The sequence below is a fragment of the Salmo salar genome, chromosome ssa19, assembly GCF_905237065.1.
Source record: "Salmo salar chromosome ssa19, Ssal_v3.1, whole genome shotgun sequence".
NCBI lineage: Eukaryota > Metazoa > Chordata > Actinopteri > Salmoniformes > Salmonidae > Salmo > Salmo salar.
In genome coordinates this window covers 80,934,526-80,952,153 of record NC_059460.1, presented here as the reverse complement: position 1 = coordinate 80,952,153, position 17,628 = coordinate 80,934,526, and the positions used below count along the sequence as shown (strand labels likewise).

The 17,628-nt window shown below is 43.3% G+C and overlaps 1 protein-coding gene across 4 annotated transcripts; it reads left to right on the top strand.

The window, feature by feature from the left end:
• Positions 1-41: 41 nt before the first annotated feature.
• On the top strand, positions 42-15,537 carry LOC106579701 (ATP-dependent zinc metalloprotease YME1L1). Of its 4 annotated transcripts, none has more exons than XM_014159839.2 (18): positions 42-259; positions 1,331-1,465; positions 2,459-2,657; positions 2,763-2,864; positions 3,139-3,245; positions 3,636-3,789; positions 4,345-4,428; positions 4,851-5,024; positions 5,529-5,681; positions 6,060-6,192; positions 6,326-6,388; positions 7,027-7,139; positions 7,460-7,615; positions 8,445-8,596; positions 10,361-10,487; positions 11,228-11,301; positions 13,352-13,438; positions 14,029-15,537. In XM_014159839.2, the coding sequence occupies exons 1-18, from the start codon at positions 227-229 to the stop codon at positions 14,170-14,172; spliced, it is 2,190 nt and encodes a 729-aa protein (XP_014015314.2). In that variant the 5' UTR covers positions 42-226; the 3' UTR covers positions 14,173-15,537. The 4 variants fall into 4 exon arrangements, with proteins under 4 accessions (XP_014015314.2, XP_014015313.2, XP_045558751.1 ...); XM_014159838.2 differs by having other exon boundaries at positions 4,345-4,452; XM_045702795.1 differs by lacking the exon at positions 3,636-3,789 and having other exon boundaries at positions 2,738-2,864.
• Positions 15,538-17,628: the final 2,091 nt, after the last annotated feature.

Genomic DNA, 17,628 nt, shown 5'->3' with positions numbered 1-17,628 from the left:
GTAGCTAGAGATGTGCAGCGAAGAAAATAAAAATCGTGTTCAAACCGGTAGTAATTTGTTCCAGACGTCACGTTGATGTTGACCTCTCACGAAGAAGCCATTTTCATGAAAGTAACAGTTTAGTAACAAGAGAAAAACAAAAGGACTGTGACCAGGAGGAGTTGTTGGTATATTCAGTAACATTGAGGGTCTGTCTTCACGTACTAACCCTCAAGTTGCTGTGATAATGTTTTCCTTCTCGGCGACGTTTCAGCCACAGGTAAGTAAACGCAGTTGGACACTAAACCAGGATAGGATAGCTGGCTAATTAGCTATCTAGGTGACTGATGTAACCTAGCTACTCGAAAGTGCTGGCTAATTAACGTTAGATATACGAGACAACACATTTAACTAGGTAGCTGTTTGAAGTTATGTATTTAACTCGACATAAATATTATTTGCTAGTTCTTGTTATCAAGCTTATTTATCTAACGTTAACTTGTTACTGTAGGTAACGTTACGCAGTACTCAATCTCAGTATGTCCTTACATTTGACATTTTAGTCATTTAGCAGAAGCTCTTATCCAGAGCGACTTACAGTAGTGAATGCATTCATTTCATGCATCTATTATTATTATTTTTTAATTTTTTTGTACTGGTCCCCCGTGGGAATCGAACCCACAACCCTGGCGTTGCAAACACCATGCTCCACCAACTGAGCCACAGGGAAGACTAACGTTAGCTGTCTGTTCATACTAACGCCACAACGATATTTTTGACAGTTGTAAAGTTCATTTGAAGCTAACTAGTTATAAATTAGGTTAACTAACCAAACTAGCTGACGAATTGGTTATGCCATATCAGTCAGTTACATAATCGAGCTATCGCGATAAAAGTATTGCTTGATTTACACCTGCCTGTGAATGACAATACCAATGAATACTGTCAATCAATGGCAGGAGGACGGCTGTTTTTAAAATTGTAACATAGGAGAAATGAATGTCCCTCAATGTCAAATCTGGCCAGTGTACATAACGTTAGATGCAACTTGGCAACTCTTCATACCAGTAACTATCTGGCAGGGACTTGTAATGCCTTTGATCTCATTAGAAGATATTTACAAGTTGAACTCAAATTACCTTCCCTCTTCAGTGCCCTAGCCCGGGTGCCTCACAAATCTGCTGTAAATTGTGCAGTGAAAGAAATATCGTAGGCTGGTCACCTACACCCAGGCAATCATTATCCCTCCTGCAACGTTGTTTATCAGAACAATATATGCCAACATTACACAAATCATGCATGTCATGAATTTCCAATTTGTCCATCTCTGTTGCCTCTTGACTCTTCTTAGGTAACGAGCCAACTCATTGGCCAACTCATCAATGCCCTCCATTCCCTGAAGAACTCAGCCAGCTCCACAGCCTCAGCTTCTGTCCAGAGCCTGCAGACATATGTCACACCAGAGCAGGACCTGTTGCTCACAGAGGTAAGATGACACTAAGGGGATGTGGCTTACATGCAAACCCATATTTCATTTTCAAATTGGTTAGGGGTTTTGTTCGGTTTAAGGAAAGGGTCAAGTTATAGATTTTGGCTAGTCTGGCGGTCAATGGGATGCTGGTCCTGTTAGACTCTCCCCTGTAAGATTAGTCTACTTAATGGCAATCATAGGTGGTACATTTGTTATCATGGATTCCTCTTCTCATAGCCTAGGCTTATTCCTGACACAACACTGCAGTTCTCCCTCAGACTGGACAAGCCTCTACCTTTTTAGAGCTATAGCTTGCATCAAAGAGGTCTTAAGGTCTTAACCTACACAACTGGCTCCACGCCCTCCACTATCCTCAGGAGCCCCAGTGCGACTTTGTACTGACTCACATGTAACATAATAACATTGGAATTATGGGAATCCTGGTGTGTGCAGGGCCACCAGCTCTAATGGACTAGGCAGAGCCCCCCAAGCAGACATGTTGTTGTTGTGGTTAGACACAGCAATATCATGTGCCGTGGACACGGAGCGTAAGTTACATCATTGCAGATATGTATTGTCACTCGCAGCTCTCCAATGTGTGTGTGTTGATGTTATTGCTTATCAATTGGCTAGAGATCATGGCCACTGGAGTCAAATGTGTTTGCAGATGTTTGGGCTCCTACAAGATAATAAAAGTTAGGTTGTAAATTCCCTTACAAATGCAGCAGCAGCACATCATTTCATACTGAGCCTGACTTGCATAGCTAGCCAAACTCACACTGCAATGCTACATTTGACCACTTTTCTCTCTTTTAAATTACAATAACTATTAAATGATTCTACGGCAAGCTTAGCTAAACTAGACTGGTCGGCAACCCCCCCCCCCAGGGAAAACCCCTATGGTCGTGAGTTGGCCATGAACAGATCTAGGACCAGGCTAATGCTTGCTCATTATTATAGTTGATGTGTTCTTCATACTGACTTCCCGTTCCCACTGTGAACCTCCAGGACCTGGGTCTATCAGAACAGAGGGTGGGTCAGCCCACTGTGAACCTCCGGGACCTGGGCTTGTCAGACCTGAGGGTGGGTCAGCTGGATGAGCTGGTGAACAGGTTACTGCCCTCACTGAGCTCAGAGGAGGGCCCAGCTGCTTCAAGATGGAGGACGTCCCACGTCTCTGCGGACTCTTTCTTCCAAAACAAACATGGTGAGGACCGAGTTGTTTTATTTGATCAATCTGTGTTTTTGTTGCAGGGTGTATATTTGTAGTAAAATGATACCACGCAGGTGTTTGCATTTGTTGTTTCTATAGGGTTGTCAAACGGAAGGTTGGGGGTTTTTGGCACGCCAATGTTCCACAGACCAAACCAGAGTCCTCTACATGCCATCTGTTCAGAGCTCCAATACTGGCCTGGTAAGGAACCATATCTGGTTTACTTTGCATCAGTGTCATCTGTGGTCCTCCATCTGTGGAATGTGCCCAGTGACCCTCAAGTGAAGATAGGCAATTCACCATGGTAAAATAATCAACTATTTGAGAGAATTCCATTGGTCCTAAAGTGAAATCTCTACCGGCACTGGGCGACTCGAATACGCCCACTCACAAGTCATCATATTTTCCCCCTATGACATAACATAGTGAAATGAATAGTATTGTATTTGGCGACCCCCCCCCTCTCCTTCTTCAGTAAGGGTCCAGAACCGAGGCTTCAAGACTCTGAGGAAGAGCAGACGCGTGGAGTCTGGTTACCAGGGGCTGGCAGAACCAGAGGGTTACACTACAGCATTCATGAAGGTCAGCAAGTGTTACACTATGCAATCATCCCCTTCTTGGACAGACATAGTTTGGCATGCAGTCAATGAACCCAGTGGATCTGTTTTGTCCTGAAGTTTACCAGAATTTCCCCTTCAACGTGAAGATTGGTGTTGTAAAACTGTGACACACACCCTTGTTCTCTTGTTCTTTATGCTATAGTGGTGATTTTTCACACACTGTTTTGTTTTTTGGCCCCCCTCGTGTCGAAAGGGCTGGTTTTTTTTATGTCTTGTAACCACTCTAGGCCCATTCATCTCATTTTCATGTTCAACATCTTGCTTTCTCCTCCCTCTCTTTCTCTCACCCGCTGACACACATCCATTATACGCTCTCTCCCATTATTTCACCCCCACACCCCCTCCGTCACAGGGTCTCCTCATGAGACCTGACAAGTCCCCAGAGGCAGAGAGTCTGGATCACGTGGTAAAGCAGAAGAACCTGCAAGGTGACCAACAAGATGCCTTCAAGTCTGGTTTCACTGAGGGCTTCATGAGGTCCCAGGCCTTCACTCAGAGGACACACGGCACGTCACACAACTTTCTTCATATATGGCATCTTAATCACTCAGCATATTCCCTTCCTAGAGTGACTAACAGGAAGCAACATATTAAAAAAAATGTATTTAACCTTTATTTAACTAGACAAAAATAACAAATTCTTATTTACAAGGACGGCCTAAGGGGGAACAGTGGGTTAACTGCCTTGTTCAGGGGCAGAACGACAGATTTTTACCTTGTCAGGTCAGGGATTCCATCCTGCAACCTTTTGGTTACTAGTCCAACGCTCTAACCACTAGGCTACCTGCCGCCCCCAAAATATTGCACTATCTTTTAAAGGAACGGTGTTAGTCATCATTGAGAAACATTTTTAAAGTGAAGACTGATATTTTAAACTCTGCCCCAGTTCATAACAGATTTGCTCCTCCTTGAAGTCAATCATGACTGCCAGTTACAGAGCACTAAGCCCATGGCCACAGCTAGCAGTTCCACCAAGTGTTCACATGGTGGCACTGCTGAGTTCAACTTAAATCTCTTATGTTTCACTAACTAATTTACATATTTCTATCTTCTATTGACAGACTCACTAAGGAGGACCAGGCTGATTCTATTGGTCCTCCTCGTTGTGGGAATCTATGGCCTGTCAAGAAGCCCGTTTCTTTCGGGTAAAGGGTCCTTTTCTGATGCTGGTTTGTGTTCTATTGAATTCTTACGCTTGCATGAATCACCGCATTGTGGCTGTGCTTTTTCATCAAGAACTATTGTTGAATTGGCTGCTGTTTCACTGATCATGCTTTCAAAATATATGATCGATTATCAGCCAGCTGTCCGGCACCAGCTGCCCAGGATCTGGTCCATGATAGTATTTATTAGAAACTCCACCTTTGGTCATTTAACAGTGAATGATTGAATACTAAATGGATATTTGAATATATTTGAGTGGAAGAGGAAAGTGGTATTAACAAAATCAGTAGTTCATGGCAAATGTTATTCTAGCATAGTTTCTATGATAAGTAGAGACATTGGAGATTACCAGGTGGTGTTTGTCAGTGGTCGGACTGAGTTGTCATGGGTTTGCACTGAACAGTGAGGTTCCGCACCACGTCAGGCCTGGACTCACAAGTGGACCCGGTCCAGGTGAAGAGCGTCACGTTTGAGCACGTCAAGGGGGTAGAGGAGGCCAAGAATGAACTACAAGACGTGGTGGAGTTCCTCAGAAACCCCCAGAAGTTCACCGTGCTGGGAGGGAAGCTCCCTAAAGGTACAGTGTCTTTCTGTAAATGTAAAGAATACTCTGTAGACATTCGGTTTTCTTCTAACTCAGTGGCTTTTTTTGGTTAGCTTCCGCCCTGAGGTTGGGAGTTCGATCCCCGGCAGAGTCATACCAAAGACCTGTAAAAATGTGACCCAATGTGTGTCTACTTGGCACTCAGCATTAAGGAGATAGATTGGGGGGGTAAGGCCTTACGATGAGACTACAGTCCTGTCCACAGGGTTTATTTGTACATTAAGCTGCTTCACACTACAGAAAGCAGTTATGTCCACAAGCCAAGGCTACTTCCTTACTTATGAGATGAGCAGAGATGTCCTCAAGCCAAAGCTACTTCCATACTTATGAGATGAGCAGAGATGTCCTCAAACCAAAGCTACTTCCTTACTACGTATTTGTCTTATCTTTCTGTGTGGTTTCTTTACACAGTGCCGTTACATTTTCTTTCAATGTGTTCATATGTTGCACCTTTTTTGTGGCCTCTGGTTCTGTCAGGCATCCTCCTGATTGGCCCCCCGGGCACAGGAAAGACTCTCCTGGCTCGGGCTGTAGCCGGGGAGGCCGACGTCCCCTTCTTCTACGCCTCGGGATCCGAGTTTGACGAGATGTTTGTGGGTGTCGGAGCTAGCCGCATCAGGAACCTCTTCAGTAAGTCCAAGAAGAGATCTTTGTGGCTGTGTACTGTTATCAATACACTGACTGACCAACCTTCACTCTGTCGCTCATGATAGCTGATTGGTGAAAGGACCTGATGGGTTCGATTTGATTTATTGGGGGAAAAAGATGCACGAGAGTACAACCCAGGGGATAACAACTTAACATGATTCCATTAGTTTCCAGCGTTAGTGATTCCATTAGTTTCCAGCGTGGTCCCTGATGAAATACAGACCAAGTTAAATAAAACAGTAACCCCTCTGCATCAGTCCCACAATATGGCTTTCAACTATTCAAGTACTTCTTGATCAGTGTCTATGAAGCGGAGGAAAGGAGGGACACAGCCTAAATCTCTTTCTGTTTGGTCCACAGAAGAGGCAAAAGCCAACGCACCTTGTGTTGTCTTCATTGATGAGCTTGACAGCGTGGGAGGAAAGAGGATCGAGTCTCCCATGCACCCTTACTCCAGACAGACCATCAACCAGTTACTGGCAGAGATGGACGGGTAAGAACAACTCAGAATATACTGTATATAGCTATTGCATCAGAGAAATAAGCCTGGATCATTTTTGGGGGGTTTACCTGGTGCATATTACAAGGCTTGCATTTTCCTCATTCAATGTGTTGATACTCCACAGGTTCAAACCAAACGAAGGGGTCATCGTTATTGGCGCTACAAACTTTGCTGAGGCTTTGGATAAGTATGTTTACAGTGGGTAGTAACAGGTGTTTCTGTAGGCTTTTTACCAACCCAGTAAGCTTGATCCCTTTGTCAGGACCTGGCTGGTTGGCTGTCCAGTCTTTTAAAGTTTTAGACCGCTGGATTTCAGCTCCGAGTTGCAAAATCACACTTGAAATGTGGTTCACGTGGGAATAAGGCTGGGTGGTTAATTGGAACGAATTGCACAGCGGAAACTACACTTCCCATGTGCCCAGAGAACTGATTCTGCCTTTTTGCCATTACCCTTCTCGATGTGAAAGATGTCCTCGGTGAGATTACTGGAAAAGTCGGCCTAAGAAAGTTATCCTTGAGATCTGGCCATAGGACCAGCAAAAAGCTGTATAAATGGAACAAATCTATTTAGAAAGAGGTCGTAAATAGTACCGCTCTTAATTTTGGCTCCATTGATGGAGAAGCTTTTAAATTCATTGTAGAATCACAAGGCTAAAGGTAAATAAAGAATGCATTTGTTATTGACACACTTGAGATTAGAGCATGTTCTTTGTTTGAATTGTATTCAACATGTCAGCTCTCTGGATCATTAGCCCATTGCTCTCTGGATCATTAGCCCATTGCTCTCTGGATCATTAGCCCATTGCTCTTCTGTCTTTTTTTTAGTGCCCTGGTACGTCCGGGAAGGTTTGACATGCAAGTGACCGTCCCTCGTCCGGACGTGAAAGGACGTACGGAGATCCTCAACTGGTACCTGCAGAAGATCAAAGTGGATCCTAGTAGGTCTCAAATCAGTTGCTTAGATCAGTGGCTTTCAGATCTCTCCTTGAGGACCCCCAGACGTTTCACAATGTTGTTGTTGTAGCCCTGAACTGTCTCCGGTCCCCGACGAGAGGTTTGAAAACTCCTGGCTTAGACAGTATATCAGCTGACTAATGTATCATAGCGACGTTAAACCTAGCCGCCTCGTCGAGAGGTTCTGATCACTAGGTGTCACGGCCGCCCACCCCACACACACACACACACATTCACTGCCTGAAAGAGCCCACTTTTGGACTGACAACATTCTCCTTTTTGGCCCTGCTGGTTGTGTGTTCAGACGTGAACGCGGCGATCATTGCCAGGGGGACGGTGGGCTTCACGGGAGCGGAGCTGGAGAACCTGGTGAACCAGGCGGCCCTGAAGGCAGCGGTGGACGGCCTCGACCAGGTCACCATGAAGGAACTGGAGTTCTCCAAGGACAAGATCCTCATGGGTGGGTGCATACACACACATATATATATATATGAACCTTCCTTCAGGACCCATTAAGAAGCAACACAAATGTAACCAGTGCAGAGGCCTTTGATGTCCATTAGCATTATACAGTACCAGTCAAACCTACTCATTCAAGAGTATCTTTTATTTTCACTATTTTCTATTAATTAAAATGTACTTTTAACAAGGCACACCTGTTAATTGAAATGCATTCCAGGTAACTACCTCATGAAGCTGGTTGAGAGAATGACAAGAGTGTGCAAAGCTGTCATTGTCGTGGAAATACTTCTTAATAATATCTCTTAGACACTGGTCCTTGTGAGTTCAGAATAGTCTTTATTACAAAGTAACAAGCCGAGCTGGTCCGCGGAGCAACTGCCCGTCCCAGACTCGGAGATCTCCTTAATATACAGTTTCAGTTTGACACATCATACATTGTCATTCCTCTTGATGTCTTCACTATTATTCTACAATTTAGAAAATAGTACAAAATAAAGTCAATCCCTAGAATGAGTACGTGTCAACTTTTGGCTGGTCCGTTATCTCTATCTATCACACTCACACTCAACCTGCCATGTGAGAGAGCTTAATGACAAAGAGTCTCTGCTTAAAGAGACATTCTAATGTAGATGGTTAGAACACCTGTCTGGTCAGGATCCCTCTCATTCTCTAGGACAGATATTTTCTCAGGAGTTGGTGGTCTTATCTTTCAGGTTGGAATTCCCAATAAAACGTACACGGAGTAAACCAGCACTACAGTAATATGAATGATGAGTATTTTAAAATTCTTCAAAGTGGGTACTCTTGTCTCTCTGTGTATACTGAAGGTCCTGAGCGCAGGAGTGTGGACATTGATAAGAAGAACAAGCAAATCACAGCCTACCACGAGTCAGGCCACGCCATTGTGGCGTATTACACCAAAGACGCCATGCCCATCAACAAGGCAACCATCATGCCCAGAGGGCCCACTCTTGGCCATGTGAGTAGTACTGAGCATTGCATTTTGATTGGCCAAGAAGTGTTTTAAGCCGTGGTATATTACCATGTAATCATCCCACTTGCTTTGACATGACATTGCGAAGCTAAATGTGTTCCATTATATAGTAAAATACCTTGCAGAATAGTTGCATTGTCCCTTCTGCCATTACTTAGTGTTGTTGCCCTGGACTTCCTGAAAGAAGTTGGCTTCAGTTTGGATGTTGGCAGCTCCAGGGGGCTTGCCTTAAAGCAGTTCAGGAGGAACAGAGAACTACTATTTTATGCGACGGTTTACCTAAGATGGATGGTCTTAAACCTCTTACATCTAGATGTTCCGCTAGCGGAACACCGCTCCAATATCCAATGATAGGGCGTGGCGCGAATGACAAATTCCTCAAAAATCCAAAAAACTTCAATTTTTCAAACATATGACTATTTTACACCATTTTAAAGACAAGACTCTCCTTTATCTAACCACATTGTCCGATTTCAAAAAGGCTTTACAACGAAAGCAAAACATTACATTATGTCAGGAGAGTACCCAGCCAGAAATAATCACACACCCATTTTTCAAGCTAGCATATAAGTTACAAAAACCAAAACCACAGCTAAATGCAGCACTAACCTTTGATCTTCATCAGATGACACTCCTAGGACATTATGTTATACAATACATGCATGTTTTGTTCAATCAAGTTCATATTTATATCAAAAACAAGCTTTTTACATTAGTGTTCAGAACTAGCATACCCACCGAACACTTCCGGTGAATTTACTAAATTACTCACGATAAACGTTCAGAAAAAACATAACAATTATTTTAAGAATTATAGATACAGAACTCCTTTATGCAATCGCGGTGTCCGATTTTTAAAATGGCTTTTCGGTGAAAGCACATTTTGCAATATTCTGAGTAGATAGCCCGGCCATCACAGGCTAGCTATTTTGACACCCACCAAGTTTGGCACTCACCAAACTCAGATTTACTATAAGAAAAATTGGATTACCTTTGCTGTTCTTCGTCAGAATGCACTCCCAGGACTTCTACTTCCACACCAATGTTGTTTTTGTTCCAAATAATCCATAGTTATATCCAAATAGCTGCGTTTGTTCACTATCCGAAGGGTGACGCGCCGGCGCGTATCGTGACAAAAAAATTCAAAATATTCCATTACTGTACTTCAAAGCATGTCAAACGCTGTTTAAAATCAATTTTTATGCGATTTTTCTCATAAAATATCGATAATATTCCAACCGGGAGACGTCGTTTTCGTTCAAAGACTGAAAAAGGCAAAATGGACTCTTCACGTGCACGCATGCACCTGTTTCATTGTTCTCAGATCGACCACTATCCAAATGCGCTACTGTTTTTCTCCCAGGGACTGCAGAGTCTTCATTCAACGTTCTGGCGCGTTCTGACAGCCTATGGGAGCCTTAGAAAATGTCACGTTACAGCAGAGATCCTCTGTTTTCGATAAAGATGCCCTAGAATGCCAAGAAATGGTCAGAGAGGGCACTTCCTGTATGCAATTTTCTCAGGTTTTGGCCTGCCATATGACTTCTGTTATACTCACAGACACCATTCAAACAGTTTTAGAAACTTTAGGGTGTTTTCTATCCAAATCAAACAATTATATGCATATTCTAGTTTCTGGGCAGGAGTAATAACCAGATTAAATCGGGTACGTTTTTTTATCCGGCAGTGAAAATACTGCCCCCTATCCTTAACAGGTTAAAGGCTAGTCTTTCCTATCTGTCTGTTTAGGTGTCCATGCTCCCAGAGAATGACCGTTGGAGTGAGACGCGTGCTCAGCTCCTGGCCCAGATGGACGTCAGCATGGGAGGCCGCGTGGCCGAGGAACTCATCTTTGGCGACGATTACATCACAACTGGTGAGGGGGGGGGACCTAGATCGGTTGGGCTTTAGATATAGAGCATATTACTACATCAATTTGGGGACTTCTAAATGAATGATGTATAATCAGTTGATTCTTGAAGAACATAACTTCAAAATGAGCTTAGTTTAACTGTCATACCCCATCAGAACCCAAAATAACCTTGAGTTACTCCGTTGTTTGTAAACAATACAGTTGTAAACAAACACTGTATAGCCTCAACTATTTGGATAACGTGGATGCGTCCTTAGCTCTCTCTATGAATTTGAGTGGTTACATTTCTCCAGCCCCATCCCTCAGCCTTACTCTTTTTTTATTGTGGTTTCTCCAGCCCCGTCCCTCAGCCTTACTCTTTTATTGTGGTTTCTCCAGCCCCGTCCCTCAGCCTTACTCTTTTATTGTGGTTTCTCCAGCCCCGTCCCTCAGCCTTACTCTTTTTATTGTGGTTTCTCCAGCCCCGTCCCTCAGCCTTACTCTTTTATTGTGGTTTCTCCAGCCCCGTCCCTCAGCCTTACTCTTTTATTGTGGTTTCTCCAGCCCCGTCCCTCAGCCTTACTCTTTTATTGTGGTTTCTCCAGCCCCGTCCCTCAGCCTTACTCTTTTATTGTGGTTTCGGTTTCTCCAGCCCTCAGCCTTACTCTTTTATTGTGGTTTCTCCAGCCCTCAGCCTTAGTCTTGAATTGTGGTTTCTCCAGCCCTCAGCCTTACTCTTGAATTGTGGCGGCTCTGTTTTCCAGGAGCGTCAAGCGACTTTGACGGGGCAACTAGAATAGCCAAGATGATGGTGACCAGGTTCGGAATGAGTGACAAGGTAAGAGATGATACCTCATGCACATAAAATGGTAGATTGAAGATGAGTCTAGACAAATCATTCCTAACTGCGTTTTTTTTTTTTCCCCCTTCTTCTAGTAGTCTGCATTTTAGATGGTCTAAATGCATTTCACTTCGTTTCATCAAAAGCCGTATCCATAAATTTAGAAGGCAGCGTTGCCTTTGTGCAGTAATGCCATTCTCAGGCATTGCACGTGATTGGAGGGATCTCTCAGCCATGTTGTACATGTGCCGACACATTCTAGACTTTGTTCCGACTCAACCCTGAGAGATTTACCTCTGCTACTCACCTCGTATCTACAGACCGTAGTCTGAGGCTATTAGAATAATAATAATAGATATATTTTATGTAGTGCTTTTCTTTACAAAGAGAATCTCAGACGGTTTTAAAACAAAAGTAGGGTTCTGGCAAGTCTTGACTTATGAGTTGGTCTTCCACAGCCGATAGCTAGTGTTGATGGTGATGGCTGAATGTCGATGGTACAGGGGGGGAGAAGCGTCAGTCGGATAGACTCATCCGAAGCTCTTCATCAGACACCTTTCGCCGTATCCTCCTCCGTAGGTTGGCTGGCTCATGGACTACTGAAAGTGTTACACCCACCTGGGTGTTGCTTCGGCGGGTGTAGGCTAAGCTCAGCGCCTGGAAGACTACCACACATCAGTAGTGGTCTGGTATAGTCACCCTATGAGGCGAGCTGCATCCCCCTCATCACATTCTAGAAACCGGGGCGGGTGGAACCAAAAGAAAAGCTGTGTAGAAGCCGCCCAGTGCCGTGTGGATTATTGAGATGTATCAAAATGATCGCAGAGCCAGCTAGCATAGCTATCTAGCCAGAGAAACTCAAACTAACTTGCCATTAGTCCAGTAACTTTGGGTCAAGACACTGGATATTTTAGCTCAGTAAGAAGTTACCAAATAAACACATATATAAAACAACAACTAATATTCATAAATGTACAGGAGCTCTCTCCCGAGGATTCCTCGCGGTGCCATGGTAACCACGGAACTTATCATGTATACATAAGACAGCCCAATTTTGGGGTGGCGGGTAGCCTAGTGGTTAGAGGGTGGGGGCGGCGGGTAGCCTAGTGGTTAGAGGGTGGGGGCGGCAGGTAGCCTAGTGGTTAGAGGGTAGAGGTGGTAGGTAGCCTAGTGGTTAGAGGGTAGAGGAGGTAGGTAGCCTAGTGGTTAGAGGGTAGGGGCGGCAGGCAGCCTAGTGGTTAGAGGGTAGGGAGGCAGGCAGCCTAGTGGTTAGAGGGTAGAGGCGGCAGGCAGCCTAGTGGTTAGAGGGTAGGGGCGGCAGGCAGCCTAGTGGTTAGAGGGTAGGGGCGGCAGGCAGCCTAGTGGTTAGAGGGTAGGGGCGGCAGGCAGCCTAGTGGTTAGAGGGTAGGGGCGGCAGGCAGCCTAGTGGTTAGAGGGTAGGGGCGGCAGGCAGCCTAGTGGTTAGAGGGTAGGGGCGGCAGGCAGCCTAGTGGTTGCTAGATCGAATCCCTGAGCTAACAAGGTAAAAATCTGTCGTTCTGCCCCTAAACAAAGCAGTTAACCCACTGTTCCTAGACCGTCGTTGTTAATAAGAATTTGTTCTTAACTGACTTGCCTAGTTTAAAAAAGGGCCAAATGTCATTTTGAAACGCATAAGGAGGAGCTATTTGATTAGAGGGATATGTATATTTTTTTTTGGTGACCTCATCAATGTCCTCCAGCTCTCTGACTATTTTGATCCAACTGTTTACTTAACCTGCCCCGCCAACCCTGAAATTAGTGACTGATTTACTGTGCCACAGACCTGGCAACCCATGCGGCCTTACCTGTTCATTACTATAAGTAAGTAAGGAAGAAGCCTTGGCTTGTGCGTGCCGGAATGGCTCATAGGAGCAGGAACCTATCTTCTGTTTCTGTAGCGTGAGGAAGCTTGATGTACAAGTATACTCCATGGATAGGACGCTAGTCTATCGCAGAGCCTTAGAGTAGCTGCTGCATAAGTGGTCTGCTGTGCCCCTAACCCTGAGACTAAACCTTATTGTTTCAGCTTGGTGTCATGACCTATGCTGAAGTGACCAAACAGAGCCCTGAGACGCAGGCCGCCATCGAACAGGAAGTCAGGGTCCTGCTCAAGGTAAGCTTCCCAAACCTTCTCCCACTGCACTTTAAAAAAAATAAAAATATGTCAAATCCTATCTACACTAAACAAAAATATAAACGCAACAATTTCTACGATTTTTGAGTTACAGTTCATATAAGGAAATCGGTCAATTAATTAGGCCCTAATCGATGGATTTCACAATTGGGAATACAGATATGCATCTGTTGGTCACAGATACCCTTTTTAAAAAATTTAAAAAAGCTGGGGCGTGGATCAGTAAACCAGTCAAGATCTGGTGTGACCATTTGACTCATCCAGAGAGATGCATCTCCTTGAGTTGATCAGACTGTTGATCTGCATGCGCAGCGGTCTAAGGCACTGCTTCTCAGTGCTTGAGGCGTCACTACAGACACCCTGGTTCGATTCCAGGCTGTATCACAACCGGCCGTGATTGTGGTTGGGAGTCCCATAGGGCGGCACACAATTGGCCCAGCGTCATCCGGGTTTGGCCGGTGTAGGCCGTCATTGTAAACAAGAATTTGTTCTTAACTGACTTGCCTAGTTACATAAAGGTTACGTTCTGTTTTTCTTTGACATTCATTCTCTCTCTCTCTCCTATCCAGGACTCGTATGAGCGAGCCAAAAACCTCTTGAAGACCTACAGTGATGAGCACAAGACGCTGGCCGAGGCTCTGCTAACGTACGAAACTCTGGACGCCAAAGAGATCAAGCTGGTCCTAGAGGGCAAAGCCCTGGACCCTAGATGACTCGCTGAGAAAAGCCTAGTCAGAGACAGTTAGACATCCAGGGTTGGGGTCATTCCATTTCAATTCTAGTCAATTCAGAAAGTAAACCAAATTCCTATTCAAAATGTTCTTCAATGGAAAAGCATTGAACATAATAGGAATTGGAATTTCAGTGTACATCCTGAATTGACTGGAATTAAAATGCATTTGACCCCAACCCTGTAAGACATATTATTTGAATTATGTACATTTGAAGATGTACAATGGCCTTTAGAGGCTTTACAGGTTTCTTCCCCCTCAATGTAAATGACTGACGAGCTCAATCACACCTTGTTTTATCCCACTGGACATTGACTCCTCTGTCTGAACCATTCATGTTGGGCAGGCATTCCCGTACAGCAGCTTTGTCAAGCGACAAAAGCCCATAGCAAGGTTCATTTCAACACCCTGAGCTCCAAATGCCCTTTCAATGCCAGGATTTTAGTTTTTTGATATTGACATTGTCGTCGTCCCCGTCCCCCCCTCAAGTTTTCCCCCTTGAAAAGTTTGTATATACAGTATTGATCAAGAAAGTGAGGCGTTAATGTGCTCCTGGGAAAGTGGGAGGTTGTAAATCCGATATGTGCTTTTGAAGTCGGACCAATTCTTGAACCAATAAGAAGCTACATTGCTAATAATTAAGTTAGCTAGCTTGCTAAACATTGCCAATATGGTCAAACGAGCTACATTATCCACATTAAGTTTGTAATTGTCAAATGTATTTATTGTTAACTTTTGGTTGAAAAGGGGAGTGGTTGAATGTCTTCGGTAACAAAAAATGCAGTTTGTAATTCCGACCGTTTCAGCAGCATGTGAACCCCCCCAATAGTCCTCAGTCAATAGGATCTTTTATCGCACAATTGTTTTTCTTTTGCAATTTTGTGCATGAAAGCCTCATCGTGTATTTGGTATGCTATCAAAGTTATGAGGGAAAACAATTGGTTGCAGATCTGATCCTACTTGGCCTATTAAGCCTTTTCACTGAGCAGAATATTAGTGATAGAAACACCGACCATAAAATATGGGTTTATCATTAAAACCATACAATTTTTAATATACAATCTAAATACAAAATGGCTGTATCAGTGTTCTGTCCCGTATACGATTCATCATCTGTGCGTTGTGAAGGAATTAATCTGCATTCACTGTATGCAGGTCAATTTACACATTTTATGTTGTCATTTTATTTATTTACCCAAAGTGTGTCGGACTTGTCATCTTTAGCTATTTTAGGCCCTCGTGTCTGAGCCCATCCATGATGTAAATGAAATGTGAGGGGAGCTGTACTTCATCTGTTTCTCATTGGAAGTGGATCTTGTGGAAGCTCAAATAAAAGTTATTCTAAAATCATGTTTTTCTTTTTTGAGATAGACTTTGGTCTCTGGTCGTGAGACTTTTTAGCTGGGATTCATTCAAAGAGGCTTATTGCAATACACTGCGCTACTGACAATGTGCGTTTTTTTTTAAAGGCAATTTCCTTAAGGTTTGTGGGATTGTAAACACTGGATGTCAGCTCAAGCGTAAATGACCTTTTTTCAAGGTAGAGTCAGCAAAGCACAATATCAGTCTGACTTCTGCAACAACAATGCTAAACTTTTTGGCTGTTTTGGTCCTGCAGCTATCGTGTTGCAGCAGAGTGACGCGCACCCTTGCACAGGTACTCCGTGTGAGTGCATCGTCTTGCTATTCTTGGACCTTTTTAACAACCTGATGTTGGAAGCACTGACCTGAGACCTGTAATCTTTATTGTTTTGCTAAATTACCCTCAATCACAGGAAACACTGGATCTCTATCATGACCTCCTGTCTGTAGTCAGCTTAGTGTTGGTTCCACTTAAGTGAAAAGCCTGGCTCTCTTTCCCCCTCGGATGCAATTAGTCTGATACACAATGATGAAACTGTTTTTGTTACCACATCCATTTTTACCTGGTTAATCTGGATAGGTTTCATAAAAATGTTCACTGAAAGATTTCGATTAAATTTTTTTTTTTTAAAGTGCCACAGAAAAGAGAACACAATCATCCATTGTGTCTTTAAAACAAGCACCTTTTTAACAAAAACTAATTTCAACTGAAGCCTGCAATTAGTGACTTCTGTTTCAAACGACCCTAACTGAACAGCAGGACAATTGGTCAAATGCTTCTTTAACAACTCAGTCTATTGTTGGGATCTCTACTCCCTTTGTCTTGATGCAGCTCATTGTGATCAGTGAGATGTTATCTGGTTTCCTAAAGAGAATCGGGGGTAGAATAAACAAGGCAAGAGGACAAAGTCACTGAGATCCAACAAGAACGGTTCAGCTTCAAGTATAAAAATTGTTTTGCTTTTGACAACTTTGAGGGACTATATTCAACACAACTTCTTTGGATAGGAGGTAAAAACACATGAAAGACTGTTCTCAAGGTCAAATTAATGAGAAGTAAAGATTGATGATACCGAAGATGACATTGCAATAGTTGGGATAGGATGCAATTTCACAGGAGATAAGAATGGACCAAATAAGGACTTGATTCATTGTGTTTATTTAAAGTTCCCAAAAGCCAGAGTGATACTGGATTTTACACTTTTGTTTAAGGTGAAGGGCTTGACAGTTTCTGGAAGGTTCTATTGGAAAGCAAGAACTGTGTAGTAGACATTCTGGGCGAGAGCACTTCCTGGTATGATCCTGATGATCGCAAACCTGGGAAGACACAAAGAACCAAAGCTGCTCTCATAGATAGGTAAGACCTGCATCTTTTAATGTCATGTATAATATTGAAAATGTGAGTTTGAACTTTCAATGTATTTATTGTTATATTTGACATTGAGACTTGTGTATCAATGGTAAGACAAAGTTGAAATCAAAGTTACAATTCCAGACGTGCACTGCATCAATACTGGGTATCAATCTCTGTTTATCTCCCAGGAGGTTTAATGAGTTTGATCACAAGTTCTTTGGCATCACTGAGGCTCAAGCAGAATAAATGGACTCTCAGCACAAGCTCTTACTGCAGTGTACATACAGGGTATTGGAGGATGCTGGAATGCCAATAGAGAAAGTCATTGGGACCAGAACAGCTGTTTACATAGGTAATCATAACACTCTTCTGTAATGTATATCTGAACCTAACCTAGCTAATGAGGTTCAAATAATTTTGTGTGCAAACAGTCATATTCCCAATTTATATTGTCACTAAGACTATACATAAATTGTAACTACATAGACAGGCACAGCGACACACAATATAAAGTGGAAGGACGGTGAATTTCCTGTAAATCAGGGATGGGCATCTGGCGGCCCTTTTGTAGGCCTGTGGATCAATTTCTAAAAAGGATGGTAAAAAAATAAAATAATATACAGTACCAGTCAAAAGTTTGGACACCTACTCATTCAAGGGTTTTTCTTTATTTTTTACTATTTTCTACATTGAAGAATAATAGTGAAGACATCAAAATTATG

Coding starts and splice junctions, on each gene's coding strand:
- LOC106579701 (XM_014159838.2), top strand. CDS start 227: ATGTTTTCCTTCTCGGCGACGTTTCAGCCACAG. Junction 5,025..5,528: donor GGGAGGGAAGCTCCCTAAAG/GTACAGTGTCTT, acceptor TGGTTCTGTCAG/GCATCCTCCTGATTGGCCCC. Junction 6,389..7,026: donor TTTGCTGAGGCTTTGGATAA/GTATGTTTACAG, acceptor TCTTTTTTTTAG/TGCCCTGGTACGTCCGGGAA.